The sequence below is a fragment of the Symphalangus syndactylus genome, chromosome 22 (genome assembly GCF_028878055.3).
Source record: "Symphalangus syndactylus isolate Jambi chromosome 22, NHGRI_mSymSyn1-v2.1_pri, whole genome shotgun sequence".
NCBI lineage: Eukaryota > Metazoa > Chordata > Mammalia > Primates > Hylobatidae > Symphalangus > Symphalangus syndactylus.
In genome coordinates this window covers 16,762,677-16,779,062 of record NC_072444.2, presented here as the reverse complement: position 1 = coordinate 16,779,062, position 16,386 = coordinate 16,762,677, and the positions used below count along the sequence as shown (strand labels likewise).

The window sequence follows — 16,386 nt, the reverse complement described above, 5'->3', positions numbered from 1 at the left end:
TGTGAATATCCAGTTGTCCCCACACCATTTATTGACAAGACTGTTCTTTCGCCACTGAATTATCTTGGCATCCTTATCAAAAATCAATTGACGGGTTGGGCGTGGTGGCTGACTCCTGTAATCCCAGCACTTTGGGAGGCCAAGGTGGGTGGATCACCTGAGATCAGGAGTTCGAGACCAGCCTGACCAATATGGTGAAATCCCATCTCTACTAAAAAATACTAAAATTAGCCGGGCATGGTGGCATGCGCCTGTAGTCCCAGCTACTTGGGAGGCTGAGACAGGAGAATTGCTTGAACCCAGGAGGCAGAGGTTGCAGTGAGCCAACATCATGCCACTGCACTCCAGCCTGGGTGACAGAGCAAGACTCCGTCTCAAAAAAAAAAAGGCCGGGCACGGTGGCTCACGCCTATAATCCCAGCACTTTGGGAGGCCAAGGAGGGCGGATCACAAGGTCAGGAGATCAAGACCATCCTGGCTAACACAGTGAAACCCCGTCTCTACTAAAAAAATACAAAAAATTAGCCAGGCATCTCGGTGGGCGCCTGTAGTCCCAGCTACTCGGGAGACTGAGGCAGGAGAATGGCGTGAACCCAGGAGGCGGAGCTTGCAGTGAGCTGAGATTGCACCACTGCACTCCAGCCTCGGCGACAGAGCAAGACTCCGTCTCAATAAAAAAAAAAAATTAATTGATGACTGTAAATATGAGGGTTTATTTCTGGATGCTCATTTGTATTCCATTGATCTGTGTGTCTGTCCTCATGCCAGTACCACACAGTCTTGATTACTGTAGCTTTGTAGCAAAACTTTGCAACCAGGAAGTGTGATTCCCCTAACTTTGTTCTTTTCAAGATTGTTTTGGCTATTTTGAGTCTCTTGAATTTCATTGTGAACTTTAGGATCAGCTTATCAATTTCTGCAAAGAAACCAGTGGGAACTCTAATGGGGATTGCCTTGAATCTGTAGATCAATTTGAGGAGTACTGACCTCTCACCAATATGAGTCTGCCAATTCATATGAACATGAGATGTCTTTCCATTTATTTTGGTCTTCTTAATTACTTTCATATTTTTTCATTGTTTTTGGAATATAAGTTTTATACTTCTTTTTGTATAGCTGGGCGTAGTGGTGCACATCTGTAATCCCAGCTACTCAGGAGGTTGAGGCACGAGAATCACTTGAACCTAGAAGGTGGAGGTTGCAGTGAGCAGAAATCGTGCCACTGCACTCCAGCGTGAGACTCTGTCTCAAAAAAAGGAAAAAGAAAAAAAGAAAAGATAATATCAAATCAGCTCCTCACACATGTACCAGGATAAAATCCATCTAGATCAGAGATTTATTTTTTTTCTCTACCCCTGTGACAGATTAAGGATCAGAGATTTAAATGTAAAAAAGATGAAACCATAGAAGTTCTAGAAAAAAACATTAGGGAATTTTCCCAACTATGATTGAAAATCAATATGCAATAATTTTTTAATAGTTGGTCAATTTGACAAAATCTAAAAATTGAAAATTTTCATATGGCAAAAATACCACAAAGCACAGTAAAAGACAAACTGGAAAAAAATTTACAATTTATATCACAGACCAAGGTTAATATCCCTAATGTATAAAGAGTTTCCACATGTAGAAAAGGAAAAGAACAACCACCCTAATAGAGACATGAGCAAAAGAGATAAAAATAGTTTGGAGAAAAACTGCAAATGGCCACAAAACATATGAAAAAGTATTCAACACTGCTCACAATAAGAAAAATGCAAATTAAAACTACACTGATGCTGGGCACAGTGGCTCACGCCTGTAATCCCAGCACTTTGGGAGGCCAAGGTGGGCAGATCACTTGAGGTCAGGAGTTCAAGACCAGCCTGGCCAACACGGTGAAACCTTATCTCTACTAAATACAAAAAAATTAGACAGGCATGGTGGCATATGCCTGTAATCCCAGCTACTTGGGAGGCTGAGGCAAGAGAATCACTTGAACCTGGGGAGCAAAGGTCGCAGTGAGTCAAGACTGCACCATTGCACTCCAGCCTGGGCAAAAGAACGAAACTCCATCTCAGAAAAAAAAATAATAACAACAACAAAAAACTACACTGAGATATTATTTCTCACCTAACAAAGTGGTAAAAATCCAAGTTTTGGGGGCCAGATGCAGTGGCTCATGCCTGTAATCCCAGCACTTTGGGAGGCCAAGGCAGGAGGATTACTTGAGCCTAGGAGTTTGAAACCAGCCCGGGCAACATGGCAAAACCCTGTCTCTACAAAAAATACAAAAATTAGCCAGGCATGGTGGTGCACGCCTGTAGTCCCAGCTATTTGGGAGGCTGAGGTAGGAGGATCACCTGAGCCCAGGAGGTTGAAGTTGCAGTGAGCTGTGATCGTGCCACTGCACTCTAGCACAAGCAGCAGGGTGAGACCTCGTCTCAAAAAAGAAAAGGAAAATCCAGGTTTTCGTAAATATACTCTGTTGGTGAGAAACACATGGATACATGCTAGTGGAAATACCAAACAATACAATCCTTATGGAGGAGAAGTTGGCATATCTAGTGACATCGAGCAAAATCACACTTGCATTACCCTTTGTCCCAGCATCCCTAGTTGGAGGAATAGATTCCAAAGAAACCCACCAAGAATACAGAAGTCATATGTACAGGCTGTTTACTACAGCAGGCTTTATTATTACAAGATATTGGAAACACCCCAAGTGTTTATCAGGAGAGGACCGACTCAATAAGCAATGATCCAGCCTCACGATGGAAAGCTATGCAGCTGTCAAAGAATGAGGAGGCCAGGCGTAGTGGCTCACGTCTGTAATCCCAGCACTTTGGGAGGCCAAGGTGAGTGGATCACCTGAGATCAGGGGTTCAAGACCAGCCTGGCCACCACAGTGAAACCTCATCTCTACTAAAAAATACAAAAATTAGCCTGGCGTGGGTGGTGCACGCCTGTAGTCCCAGCTACTTGGGAGGCTGAGGTGGGAGAATCTCTTGAACCCAGGAGGTGGAGATTGCAGTGAGCTGAGCTCGGGCCACTGCACTCCAGCCTGGGCAACAGAGCGAGACTCCATCTCAAAAACAAAAAAGAATGAGGAGTATCTCTCCATACTGCTGTGACCTTCAGGATACTATGTTGTTATGTGAGAAAAGCTAGGTAGAAGAAAGCATACACTGGAGCTACTTTTATCTAAGAAAGAGATGGCACGTGTGTTCCTGTGTGTGTGTATATTGGTCTGTTTTTACAATGCTCATAAAGACATACCCGACACTGGGTAATTTATAAAGAAAAAGAAGTTTAATGGACTCACAGTTCCACATGGCTGGGGCGGCCTCGCAATCATGGTGGAAGGTGAAAGGCACGTCTTACATGGTGGCAGGCAAAAGGAAAATCAGAACCAAGAGAAAGGGGTATCCCCTTATAAAACCATCAGATCTCATGAAACTTATTCACTATCAAAAGAACAGTATGGGGGAAACCGACCCCATGACTGAATTATCTCCCACTGGGTCCCTCCCACAACACATGAGAATTATGGGAGCTATAATTCAAGATAAGATTTGGGTGGGGACACAGCCAAACAATATCAGTGTGTATACACCCATACATACATATTTCCTTATACAAAAAAAATTTTAAAATAAAATAAAATAAACAGCATTCTAGCTACATGAGGATGAAAACATCCATCTAAGCCTGAATCTCTCCAACAGGACCTCCAAAAAAACATACAGAAGAACCAGGAGAGAAAAATAAAACCACCCTTAACCAGCCTACAGCATAACCTGAAGACAGAGAACGCTGGAAGCTTTGAATTACATGGAAGTACAGAGATAAACCCCCAAGTCCAGCAGACAGCCCCTGAGCCACCCCATGGGGAGGTAAGCAGAGAGCACTCAGGACAGCATGGGGCGAGGAGGAATGAGGTGATGGAAGGCAGGGTGCAGTCACTCCACAAGGAGCAAGAAAATCCTAAAAATGGATCTGAAACCTGAAATGAGAAACTGATGGAAGAGACCAGTATGTGTGCAGGACCAGAGGAGTTAGTCTCCAGAAGGTGCTGCATTTAGAAGTGGGAAGAGCCCTTGAGGTGGAAACTGAAAGTCCTGCAGAAACAAGAGAAAACCACAAAAGACAGCCAACCACCAAAAAAACAAGGTTTCACCCCCAAGATTTTTGCCCCATTTTTGTGCCTGTGAATATGGTAACTTCCTTGGCAAAAAAAAAAAAAAAAAAAAGACTTTGCAGCCAGGCGCGGTGGCTGATGCATATAATCCCAGCACTTTGGGAGGCTGAGGCAGGCAGATCATTTGAGCTCAGGAGTTCGAGACCAGCCTGGGCAACATGGCAAAACCCCTTCTCTACAAAACAATTAGCCGGGTGCAGTGGCACGTGCCTGCGGTCCCAGCTACCTGGGAGGCTGAGGCAAGAGAATCGTTTAAGCCTGGGACAGCCAGGGTAACATAGCAAGACCCCTCCTCTACAAAAAAAAAATTTTTTTTTTGATTAACCAGGCGTGGTGGTGCGTACCTATAGTCCCAGCTGCTCAGGAGGCTGAGGCAGGAGGATTTCTTGAACCCAGGAGGTCAAGGCTGCAGTGAGCTATGATTGTGCCACTGCACTCCAGCCTGGGCGACAGAGTAAGACCCTATCTCAAAATAAAATGAAAAATAAAAATAAAAGCAACAGAGGAAGGCAGAGAGGCAGGCAGGAGAGATGTGGTAGAAGAGATGCTTCTGAAAGATGAGGCAGGAGTGGAGTCAGAGAGATTCCACGCGTGAGAGGGACTGCTCTCCCCACCCTGGCTGTCTTTGCAGGGGTCCAGGAGCCCAGGAATGCAGACAGTGTCTGGAAGCCAAGAGGGACCCACAGCCGACAGTCAGCAAAAAGATGAGGACTTCAGTCCCGCAACCAACCTCATCGGACTAAACTGTGCCAACACCTGAAATGAGTGTGGACAAGGATTCTTCCCTAGAACCTCCTGAAAGAAGTCCAGCCCCACTAACACCTTGATTTCAGCCTTGTGGAATTCTATGCAGAGAAGCCAGCCCCACTGTACCCGGACTCTGACCTACAGAACTGTGAGATGATATGTTTGTGTATATTAAGGAAGTAAATTTATAATAATTTTAACACAGCAATAGGAAACAAATCAGAGATTGATTGATTGATTTGAGACAGGATCTCATGCTGCTGTCCAGGCTGGAGTGCAATGTCACAATCTCCACTCACTGCAAGCTCCACCTCCCAGGCTCAAGCGATTCGCCCACCTCAGCCTCCCAAAGTGCTGAGATTACAGGCATAAGCCACCGTGCTCAGCCTAGAGTTCTATTTAAAACTACACTTCACTATACAAAGAGAAGAGTGTACTATTGAATGAAGAAAACTAAGATACCACCCCAAACTTCATCTCTGCCTTCAGCTGTTATTGATAGTCCAGAAAAACAAGACATCACAAGAACAGATGTGTCTAACCAAAGCTACTAGAAGAAACAGAAAATAAAAATCAAAACATTTCAGTGAAGAAAATTCTCCCTGAAAGCACAAGCTCACAGAACCAAGCCAGCAGATTCAAAATGTAACACAAGGCCAGGTGCAGTGGCTCACACCTGTAATCCCAGCAGTTTGGGAGGCCGAGGCGGGAGGATTGTTTGAGCCCAAGGGTTCAAGGTTATAGTGAGCTATGATCGTGCCACTGCACTTCAGCCTGGGTGACAGAGTGAGACTCTTAAAAATAAGAAATAAAAAATAACCCCAATTAGAATATATTTAAATAAAATGTTCTTAAACAGGCAGTCACAGGTATGAACGTTTCTAATCCAAAATTGAAAAACTTAGACAGGGACAAAAAAATCAAGAAGATATGACATAGGACATTAATGAAAAGAAAGGAAAAAATATTAGAAATGCAGACCTAATTCAAGATATCTATGGGAGAATGAATTCAACTGGAAATATAACAAGGAGCATTAAGAAAAGATATAAAAATAGCCAAGAAAGGCCGGGCGCAGTGGCTCACACCTGTAATCCCAGCACTTTGGGAGGCTGAGGTGGGCGGATCATGAGGTGAGGAGATCGAGACCATCCTGGCTAACACGGTGAAACCCCGTCTCTACTAAAAAAAATACAAAAAAATTAGCTGGGCGTGGTGGCAGGCACCTGTAGTCCCGGCTACTCAGGAGGCTGAGGCAGGAGAATGGCGTGAACCCAGGAGGCGGAGCTTGCAGTGAGCCGAGATCTCGCCACTGCACTCCAGAAAATAAAAAACTAAAGAGGTTAAAGAGGCAAAAAGGTTTTGTTTTGTTGTTTTGTTTTTGAGACGGAGTCTCACTCTGTCGCCCAGGCTGGAGTGCAGTGGCATGATGTCAGCTCACTGCAACCTCCACCTCCCAGGTTCAAGGGATTCTCCTGTCTCAGCCTCCTGAGTAGCTGGGATTACAGTGTGTGCCACCACGCTGGACTAATTTTTGTATTTTTTTTTTTTTAGTAGAGATGGCGTTTCACCATGTTGGCCAGGCTGGTCTTGAACTCCTGACCTCCGGTGATCCGCCTGTCTCAGCCTCCCAAAGTGCTGGGATTACAGGCTAGAGCCACCGTGCCCAGCCAAAAGAGGCAAAAAGTTTTATGCTTGGCAAGACCCTTTGGCTGCCAGGACAGTGGTGGGGGTTGGGGGGGTGGGGAGGACCCTGCAGATGGCCAAGGAGCCATCATGAGGATCAGGAGACCCAGACAGCACAGAGAAAGCTCCGAAGGCAGTGCATGTGACCCTCACCGCGGACAGAATCGTGCTCTCCCTGACTCCAGCCTCACTCCCTTTCTCCAGCCGCATCTGCCCACTCTCTGCTCCTAGAAGATGCTGTCCTCACTCCTGCTTCAGGCTCCATTCCAATGCTCCTCATCACGCCACCCAGGGCTGGTTCTCTCTCTCAGTTCCCCCAGAAGTCTCTACCTCCAGGAGAACATCCCTGTCCCCCACCTGTGGTAGCCCAGGTCCTTCTGGGTGCTTGCTTCATGGGCACGCCTTGTGGAAAGCACTTTGTAGAAATGAATCAAGTTGTGCGTTTGTAATTTGTGCACTTAACCGTCAACAAAAATGAAAACATAAAAACGGAGTTGTCTCGCCCTGGTATTCTCTTCACAGTACTGACTACTCCTCGATATTCTCTTGCTTATTTCTCTGCTGTGTTATTTCTTACACACGCACACACACAACACATACCCACATGCATGCACACACACACTGGGAGGCAAGCTCCACAGCGACAGGGACACATCTGTCACTGTGACTGCTCTGCCTGCCAGCATCAGAACACGGTGTGTCACACTGCAGGCACTTAATAAGTGCTTTCCAGCCTGGGCAATATGGTGAGACCCTGCCTGTCCAAAAAATTTAATAAAGTAGCCAGGTGTGGTGGTGCACACCTGTAGTCTCAGCTACTCGGGAGACTGAGACAGGAAGATGCCTTGATTCTGGGAGGTGGAGGCTGCAGTGAGCTGATTGTACCACTGCAATGCAGCCTGGGCGACACAGAGAGACCCTGTCTCTAAAAATAAATAATAAATGCATGCATACCTGCCGTGTAAAGAGTGGAGAGCTGCCTGGCTTCCCACAAGGTGTAGGGATGCCTGGATAGGGGGGTCTCACCCATCTCTGGGCAGCCAGGCATGGGGGGCTGCATCTGGGCCTCACCTTCCTCTGCATCTTCTCCAGCAGCTTGCTCTTGGCCCGCACTTCCTCCTGGATGGAGTCGTAGACATTGAGCAGCACCCAGTCCCCGCTGTCCTCATCCGAGTTCTGCAGGGCAGCCACCAGCTGCTTCCTGCGCTCGTCTGCGTAGCGCTTGCGCCGCTTGTGCTTCTCCTTCAGGTCCTTGTTCTTGGCCTGCTCTCCACCCACCACCTGCTGCTCCAACAGCTGCAGACTGCCGGCGCGGAGGAGAAAGCAAACACGACCGTATCTGCCCATCGCCGAGCACGTGCCATCCAGCAGGGCTCCAGGCTACACGTGGGCCCACCAAATCCTTCCAACAACCCCACTTCACAGGGAGGGAAACCGAGGCTCGGCGACAGGACGCTGCTTGCTCAGGGTCACAACCAGGATTCCTGCCCAACTCCCTGCCTGTGCGCTCAACCACAGTGGCGGGTCGGGGCAGGAATCTTCCTGTGGGCTCAGCTAACCCACCCCTGACCTGCGGAGTCAGCTGCAGCTGAGCAGGCTCGTTTTGTGTCTGAGGCCACTGGCATGATGAGAAGAACACTGGGTTGTGAAAAATGTTCAATGCACTCAGTGCACGATATTTAATCAGGCAGGGACACGCACAATACATGGTTAAGACTATTTATGTCCAAAATGCTCAAAAATGGTTTGAGTTTTGTCCTTCAGAGGTACAAATTTTAGGCTGGGTGCAGTGGCTCACGCCTATAATCCCAACACTCGGGGAGGCTGAGGCAGGTAGACCGCTTGAGCCCAGGAGTTTGAGACCAGCCTGGGCAACATGGAGAGACTCCATCTCTACAAAAAAATAAAAATAAATAAATAAATAAATAAAAATGCACCAATGCCAAAAAAAAAATGCAAATTTTAAATAAGTATAGAGAAAGGCTTATGGGAATTCCCACCTCCCACTGTCTAATGAAGCAACACAAAAATGTTTCAAACCCCACCTCTTTCCAAAGGGAGTGAGTAGCTGGTATCAAAGGCTTGACAAGGATTCACAAAAGGCGGAGAGGATCATGCTCAGGAAAAAAAAATGGAACTTTGCAACCGGAGCAGCCAGGCTCTGACCGCTTCAGGCTTGGCTTCAGGCTCCATGGCAGCTGGTGCAAAAGGGAGCCACGTCCATGTCACTGCTCTGTTTAAAATCCTGCTGTGGGGCTGGGCGCAGTGGCTCACGCCTGTAATCCCAGCACTTTGGGAGGCCTAGGCAGGTGAATCACTTGAGGTCAGGAGTTTGAGACCAGCTTGGCCAACATGGTTAAACCCCATCTCTACTAAAAATATAAAAATTAGCCGGGCGTGGTGGTGCACACCTGTAATCCCAGCTACTTGGGAGGCTGAGGCACAAGAATTGCTTGAACCCAGGAGGCAGAGGTTGCAGTGAGCCGAGATCGCACCACTGCACTCCAGTCAGCCTGGGCAACAGAGCAAGGCTCTCTCTCAAAAAGAAAAAGAAAAAGAAAAAAAAAAAATCCTGCTTGGGTCTCCATCAGGATGGAGCCCAAGCACCCGAGGAGGGCACACAGCGTCCTCCCTCCATCTTCCCTGCACCCCCCTCCCCGGTTCACTCCAGCTTTCACTCACGGCTGGCACGTCTCCAAATGCCCGGGCCAGGTCCCACCTCCACACCTTTGCAGGTGCTGTGCCCTTTCTCTAGGATGCCACCCCTGCAGCAAACCTTATTCAGGTGTCTCCACTTCTGTGAAGGCCCCCCAGCCTTCCCTCCACACCACACTGTGAAAACAGCCAGGACACGTGCCAAGTGTTTACTGCATGCCTGGCGCAGGGCTGCCATGCTGCAGGCGATGCCGCATTTTGACCCTCACCACAAGCTTCTCACGCTGGGACTACTGATATCGCCCATTCTGAAGATGGGCAGCGAAGGCACAGAGAGGTTTCAAGTTGGCCCAAGGTGGCAGAGCTAGTGGAGGAGGCAGGCTGGGAACTGCTAGAGAACAGGACCCTCTTGGCCCTGCCTGTCCTCTGCCCTGGCCTGTGGGCGAGGCAGCAGCTTGCTCATCCTTGCATCCTGGGCCCAGCACTCAGCGGTCGCTCAGTTAGTGTTTGAACTGTGGCCTCTGGGACTGGGCCTCCCCCTGTTGAACCCCTGGATGACCGTGACATGGAGGTTGGGCTGACATCATCATTAACGGAAGTGAGAACTGAGGCTCAGAAAAGTTAAGTAACCTGACGAAGCCACACGGCAAGTGAGGAAAGCCCAGCTCCCCCGACGGTCCCAGAGAGTGCCTGGGGATGGCTTGTCCTGTGGGTGAGTGGGTCTCACATCCGGGAGGGCACTGGAGGCCAGGGGGCTGGGGGCTTGGCTGGGACAGGAGAAAAGCCTGCGACACTCTGCCCTGGGATTCCTGAAACCTGAAGGCCAGCAGGCCACAAGGGATGCTGGTGGCAGCCTGTGTAGCTTCTGGAGCAGAGCCCTGCCCCCCCAGTCCCCACTGTGCCTGGAGAGGAGATCAGGGCCGCCCTGCCACATTAGAAGGGAGAGCTGGGAGGAAGCTATGGCACCCCCGCCTCCATCCTGGAATGCAGCCCCTTCCCACCTCGCCGTGGGGTCCCGCCAGCCCCATGCTCTGCTGCTTACCGGGCCAGCACCTGCTGCTGGTCCACGACGGGCAGCGGGTCATCGGTCAGCACCGCCACCTCCATGCCCACGCTCTCCCTCTTCACACCAGCTGTGGCCAGCAGGGGCTGAGGCTGAGCCACCAGGGCCACCTGGGCCTCAGCCTCCAACCACACGCCAGGCTGTGCTGTCGACACCACCTCTAAGGCCACTTCCGAGGCCAGATCTACCTCCTGAGTGTGAAGAGAAACCCAGGTGGAGGTGGGAAGGCCGCCCCAACCCCCGCCGATGGCTCCCAGGTGGCTCAGTCCCAGACGGGGCCATTCCACCTGCTGCAGCCCCGACAGATCACCTCCGGCTCAGGGACACCAGTGACACAAAAACACGCCCTGTTGAGTTCTGACTGCCGCTATTCCCACTGACTCCCCCACGCTAGGAGGAAGGCTGTCAGCTTCCTCTCTCACCTCCCACAATCCAGTCTCCACAGGCAGCCAGGGCCATCTTAAAATAGAAACCGATCACATCCTGTTCCCTATGAGCCCCACGTGACTTCCCGTCACGTTCGCAGGAAAGTCCACTTTGCTCCCTGCCGGCTCCCTGCCTCCAGGGCCTCCCCCGCCACCCTGGCCTCCTTTTCCATTGCTGAGAAAGTCAAGGTCTTTCCAGCCAAAGGACCTTGGCACTTGCTGTCCCCTCTGCTTGCTGCTTCCCCCCGTCCCTCCATCACGCCTGAGTCCCACCTCAGAGTCACTTCCTAACCAGGGCTGCCCTGGCTGCTCCATCTACACCCTGCTGAGAGCTTGCTGCAGGCCCCGTGCCCAGCCCACACTTGAGTCCAGACTGTCTTCTTCCTCTATAAATGTGGGGAGATTTAAAGCCTCCTCTCCTCTCGCTCCCCTGGGGTGTTCAAACTGGGTTCCCTGATGGTGTCTCAGGGGCCACCAGCCCTGACCTGCAGCCCTCGTCCTTTGCACACACTGGGCCTCAGTTCCTTTACACAAAGGGCGCCAAGGCTAAGGAAGGTTTGAAAGCCACCATCTAGAACAACAGGCCACTTTCACTCCATAAGATGACGGTTCCTCCCACTGCACACTGCCTGGCCACGGGCCATGGGCCACAAGCCCGGGGAAGGCTGGGGTTGTTGTTCTCAGCTCATGGATGAGGAAACTGAAGCTCAGGGAGGGAGAAGACAAGCTGGAGTTTCCCAGGAAGTTGACGAGAACCCCGTCCCCCACATGGAGGCCCAGGGAGGTACTCACAGGCCTGGGCGAGAAGTCATCAGCCGCCTCAGCTTCGGGCCTGGCATCCCTGGGCTCCAGCAGGTCTGTCAGCGCGGGGGCCTGGGAGGAAAGAGGGGATGGGGGAGGAAGAAGGCTGATTTGGGCCAGAACCATCCTCTACTCCCTCACCCCTGGCCTCCCTTCAACTCCCCAAGACCTCCCACCACCCTCCAACCTCCCCTGCCTGTCACTCCCGAGAGGAGGACAAAGGAGGGAAGAGATGAGGGAGAGAACAGGGAAGAGAGGAAACGGGAAGACAGGCATGTGGTGGGCACCTGCTGTGTGCCAGGAGCGTTGCCTGCATCCACTCCTCTGAAGCATCCTCATTTTACAGATGAGGAAACCCAGCTCAGAAAGGTCACACAACCAAGGAAGTGGTAGACCTGGGATCTCTCTCTCTAAATACACACACACAGACACACACACACACACACACACACAATACACACACACACAGAGGAAAGGAAAGGAAAGCAGGGAACAAAGAGAGAAGAAAATAGGACTTTTTTTTTTCTTTGAGATGGAGTCTCGCTCTCTCCCCCAGGCTGGAGCACAGGGGTGCGATCTTGGCTCACTGCAACCTCCGTCTCCCGGGTTCAAGTGATCCTCCTGCCTCAGCCTCCTGAGTAGCTGGGATTACAGGTGCACACCACCACACCTGGCTAATTTTTATATTTTTGGTATAAATGGGGTTTCACTTCACCATGCTGGCCAGGCCAGTCTTGAACTCCTGGCCTCAGGTGATCCAGCCACCTCGGTCTCCCAGAGTTCTGGGATTACAGGCATGAGCCAACATGCCTGGCCAAGAGGAACATTTTTTTTTTAAAAAACAAGAGGGTTGTTGAAAAGGGAGATGTTGGTCAGGGGGCCAGATGGAGGAAGAGCAGTGTCCCAGAAGCCTCGTGGTCACTGAAAGGTGGCTGGATTCCCACAGACTCCCCATCCAGCTCACTACGGAGCTCACGAGCTGGTGAGGGTTGCCCAAGGCTCCGTCACGCCTGGACACTCACTGTAACCATGGCAACTGGGCAAATGCCTTGTACAGCTGTCCCTCCGTCTGCAGAACAGGAGCCCACCTGGCATAACCTTGCATCTCGACCCCAACTTTCTTACTGAATTACAGAGCATGAGACAGAGCTTCTCCTTCCCCAACCCCTGGACACCAGTGCCCCTGAACCAGCCACCAGCGCCAGAGCCACAGCGGACACAGTGGAGACACGGCCTGAGTGTCAGAGGCTGTGTGTGTGGACAGTGTGTGGACAGTGAGCTCCGGGCCCCGGGCAAGCTCTGCCTGCTCAGTGTTCGCGTGGCACCATGCGTGACATCAGCTACCTGCACGGGGACCTTGGGGACGTCTGCCTGGGGTGCGTCTGTCCTGGCCACGGTGGAAGAGAGTCTGGCCAGCTTGGCTTCCACCTCAGCAAACGGGTCCCTCAGGCCTAGTAACCCCTGCAGGGGCACCTCCTGCGGCTCCTCTTCCGGGAGGTAGTTCTGTTCCCCCAGCAGGTGCCCAGCGGCCTCCTGCCCGAGGCACTCATCCAGGAAGTATCTGCTCCTGGACTCCTCAGTGGGTCTGGAGACCTCCACGTTGGAGGGCTCCTCAGGCCCAGGGAAAGCCTCGGACACAGAGGTTTCTTCGAGCGAGGATGACTCACTGGAGCCCAGAGAAATCTCAGACTTGGAGGGTTCCACTTTGGGCAGCTCCGCAAACCTGGAGGCAACCTCAGTCTTGGGGACTTCGTCACTGGGCAGAGAGTCGGTAGCGGAGAAGACCTCGGGTTTCACCACCATCTCATACTGGAAAGCAGGCGGGTACTCAGAGCTGCTGGCAAACTCAGCCCTGGACATGACCTCAGCCTTGTAGAGGACTCCCGCCTGCAGGATGGCCTCTGCAAAATGGAAAACTTCCTTCAGGTTTTTAAAGGGTCAGGATGACAGACCCTTCCGTAGAAGGTGGCTCCTCAGTGTTTTGTTTTTTTTTTTTTGAGACGGAGTCTCGCTCTGTCGCCCAGGCTGGAGTGCAGTGGCGTGACCTTGGCTCACTGCAAGCTCTGCCTCCCAGGTTCATGCCATTCTCCTGCCTCAGCCTCGCGAGTAGCTGGGATTACAGGCGTGAGCCACCGCGCCTGGCCCAAGCCCACTGGTTCTAAAAGACTAGCTTAAGAGCCTGCACATTGTGCACATGTACCCTAAAACCTAAAGTATAATAATAAAAGAAAAGAAAAGAAAAAGAAAAAAATAGACATAAAAACCAAAAACAAACAAACAAAAAAGAGTCAGAGCCTCCCAGACCCTCCAGAGGCTGGCTACAGTCTGCCTGCATTCCCATCTCTGCTTTTATCAGAACCCAAACCCTACTGCCTTCCATCTCTTCCAGGAAGACTTCCCTGACAAACGTTGTGATTTCCCCATTTTCTGACCTCCACAGCCACTAAGTGCTGGGCTCTTACGTCACACCCTGCCTTGGGACCACTCTTCACACACTGGCAGGCTTCCTGGGGCCTTGTTGCCTTCCAAGGCTGAGAGCTCAGCAGACTTCATACCCAGGTGCCCTCAGAGCCCCCACTGCAGTGCCCGGCCCAGGGCTCTTGTCCACTGGATATGCTAGATCCACGGGAGCTAAATGAATGCTGTGGATGAACGTCGGAGCTCCAGAAGCCAGACGAAGATCTGCTGGAGGCCTCATATTCAATCTGGACTGGAGGGAACACTCCAAAGGGCATAAAATGCTGGAATCTGCTCCCTCCTCTTCCCCTGGGTCTCCTCCAGGAGCGTGTCTCCCTTGCAGCGGAGACAGGGCTGCATTCACATGGGCCCCTTCGTGCTCCGGCTCAGGGGGCTCCCGGCGCCTCTCATACCTCCCACCCATTTCTTTATCGCGTGTCCCAGACCCCTGTAAGAGGGTCTTGATTTTTCCCTTTGCTGAAATATGGCATCCACTCCCTAGCTAAATGGCCTGGATCTCTCTCAGCCTTGGTTTCCACACGGTTATGGGAGGATTCAGGGAGTCCTACCTCGCTGGATTGGGGAGACAGAGGCTCAGTGAGGAGGTGCAGGTAAAGCACCCACACAGTACCTGGCACGTGGTAATGTGCCAACAAGTGGTACCGACGGTGCGATCAGTATCATCATCATTCCAGGCCTGGATTCTACACTATTCATGCGTGCTAGGAAGTCTGGACCTCCAGGCAGCATGCGTGTTTGACTGACACTGGTATGGCAGAACATCCTAGGGCGGCAAAAAGAAGACAAAAACTAAAGGCCGAATGCAGCGGCTTACGCCTGTAAGCCCAGCACTTTGGGAGGCCAAGGCGGGTGGATCGCTTGAGCCCAGGAGTTCGAGACCAGCCTGGCCAACATGACGAAATCCCATCTCTACTGAAAACACAAAAATTAGCCAGGTGTGGTAGTGTGCACCTGTAATCCCAGCTACTCAGGAGGCTGAGGCACGAGAATTGCTTAAACCCGGGATGTGGAGGTTGCAGTGAGCCAAGATCACACCACTGCACTCCAGCCTGGGTGACAGAGCAAGACTCCATCTCAAAACAAAGAAATTAAAAAAAAAAGAAGACAAAAACTTCCAGATAGGTAAAAAGTTGTGGCTAAGGATTAAATCCTTATTATGGAATGTGTTTGCTTTGGTAACAGAGAGGCTCAAAAGTAAGAGCAGACTATGGCAAACACAGAAATTCAGGGCAGGGGCTTGCCTCTGAAGAAAGGGTGGTACCTCACAGCTCACAGTCAGCCTTGAGCTGGGGCCCAGTCCATGGCTAAGCCATCCCAGTGCAGTGCTGCGGGTGAGAACACTGGCTCTGGGCCAGACTGCCTGGGTTCAAATCCTGGCTCTCCTTTACCAGCTGTGTGACCATGGGCAAGTTACTTACCCTCTCTGTGCCTCAGTTTCCTCATCTATATAGTGAGCATAATTGTGGTACCTACCTTACTGGACCACTGTGAGGATAAAACAGGCCTGAGCCTGGGGTGTAGAAAATGCTCAGTGATGCAGTTACTGCAGTGAGGCGGAAAGGAGGCCACCTTCCCTGGAGACAGCCTCGGGGGGCAAGGGGTGCCCACCTGTCTCCTTCCGCAGGTTCTTCTCCAGTGTGGACAGCCTGACGTCATATGAGTTGCGCATGGCAGTGATGTCTTCCTCCAGCCTGGCCCGAGACTCCTGCTCGGCCTTATAGTCAGCTTTCAGCCGGGCCAGGCGCTCTTCATACTCCTGAGGGGGTAGGGGGGGACCAGAGGGCAGGCAGCATTTTATCATCATTTCATCATCATTTCGAAACCCAGCTTTCGGTATTCCTGTTTTGTTATTCAAACAATACAGAACATATAAGTAAGCCAAGAGAATCCAATGGTACAACACTGTGATAATTACCTGCTGGTGAAGACCTTTCTAAACTGTTCTCAATGCTTTTTTGTTTTGTTTTGGTTTTGAGACAGGGTCTCACTCTGTCCCCCAGGCTGGAGTGCGATGGCATAATCATGGCTCATTCCAGCCTCGAACTCCCAGGCTCAAGTGATCCTCCTGCCTCAGCCTCCCGAATAGCTGGGACTATGGGCATGCCACCATCAGCAATTTTTTTTTTTTTTTTTTTGAGACGGAGTCTCGCTCTGTCTCCCAGGCTAGAGTGCAGTGGCGCGATCTCGGCTCACTGCAAGCTCTGCCTCCCGGGTTCACACCATTCTTCTGCCTCAGCCTCCCGAGTAGCTGGGACTACAGGCGCCTGCCACCACGCCCGGCTAACTTTTTTGTATTTTTAGTAGAGACAGGGTTTCACTGTGTTAGCCAGGATGGTCTCGATCTCCCGACC

The 16,386-nt window shown here is 51.1% G+C and overlaps 1 protein-coding gene across 4 annotated transcripts in view; it reads right to left on the bottom strand.

The window, feature by feature from the left end:
- Positions 1-16,386, bottom strand: part of KIF17 (kinesin family member 17) — a 54,554-nt gene that overhangs the window by 11,031 nt on the left and 27,137 nt on the right. For all 4 annotated transcript variants that reach the window (XM_063631646.1, XM_063631645.1, XM_055261044.2 and 1 more), the window contains exons 7-11: positions 15,644-15,791; positions 12,902-13,458; positions 11,549-11,629; positions 10,311-10,522; positions 7,685-7,916 (exon numbers count right to left, since the gene is read on the bottom strand). In XM_063631646.1, coding sequence (XP_063487716.1) covers positions 7,685-7,916; positions 10,311-10,522; positions 11,549-11,629; positions 12,902-13,458; positions 15,644-15,791 — 1,230 coding nt within the window. The remainder of the gene's footprint in view (positions 1-7,684; positions 7,917-10,310; positions 10,523-11,548; positions 11,630-12,901; positions 13,459-15,643; positions 15,792-16,386) is intronic.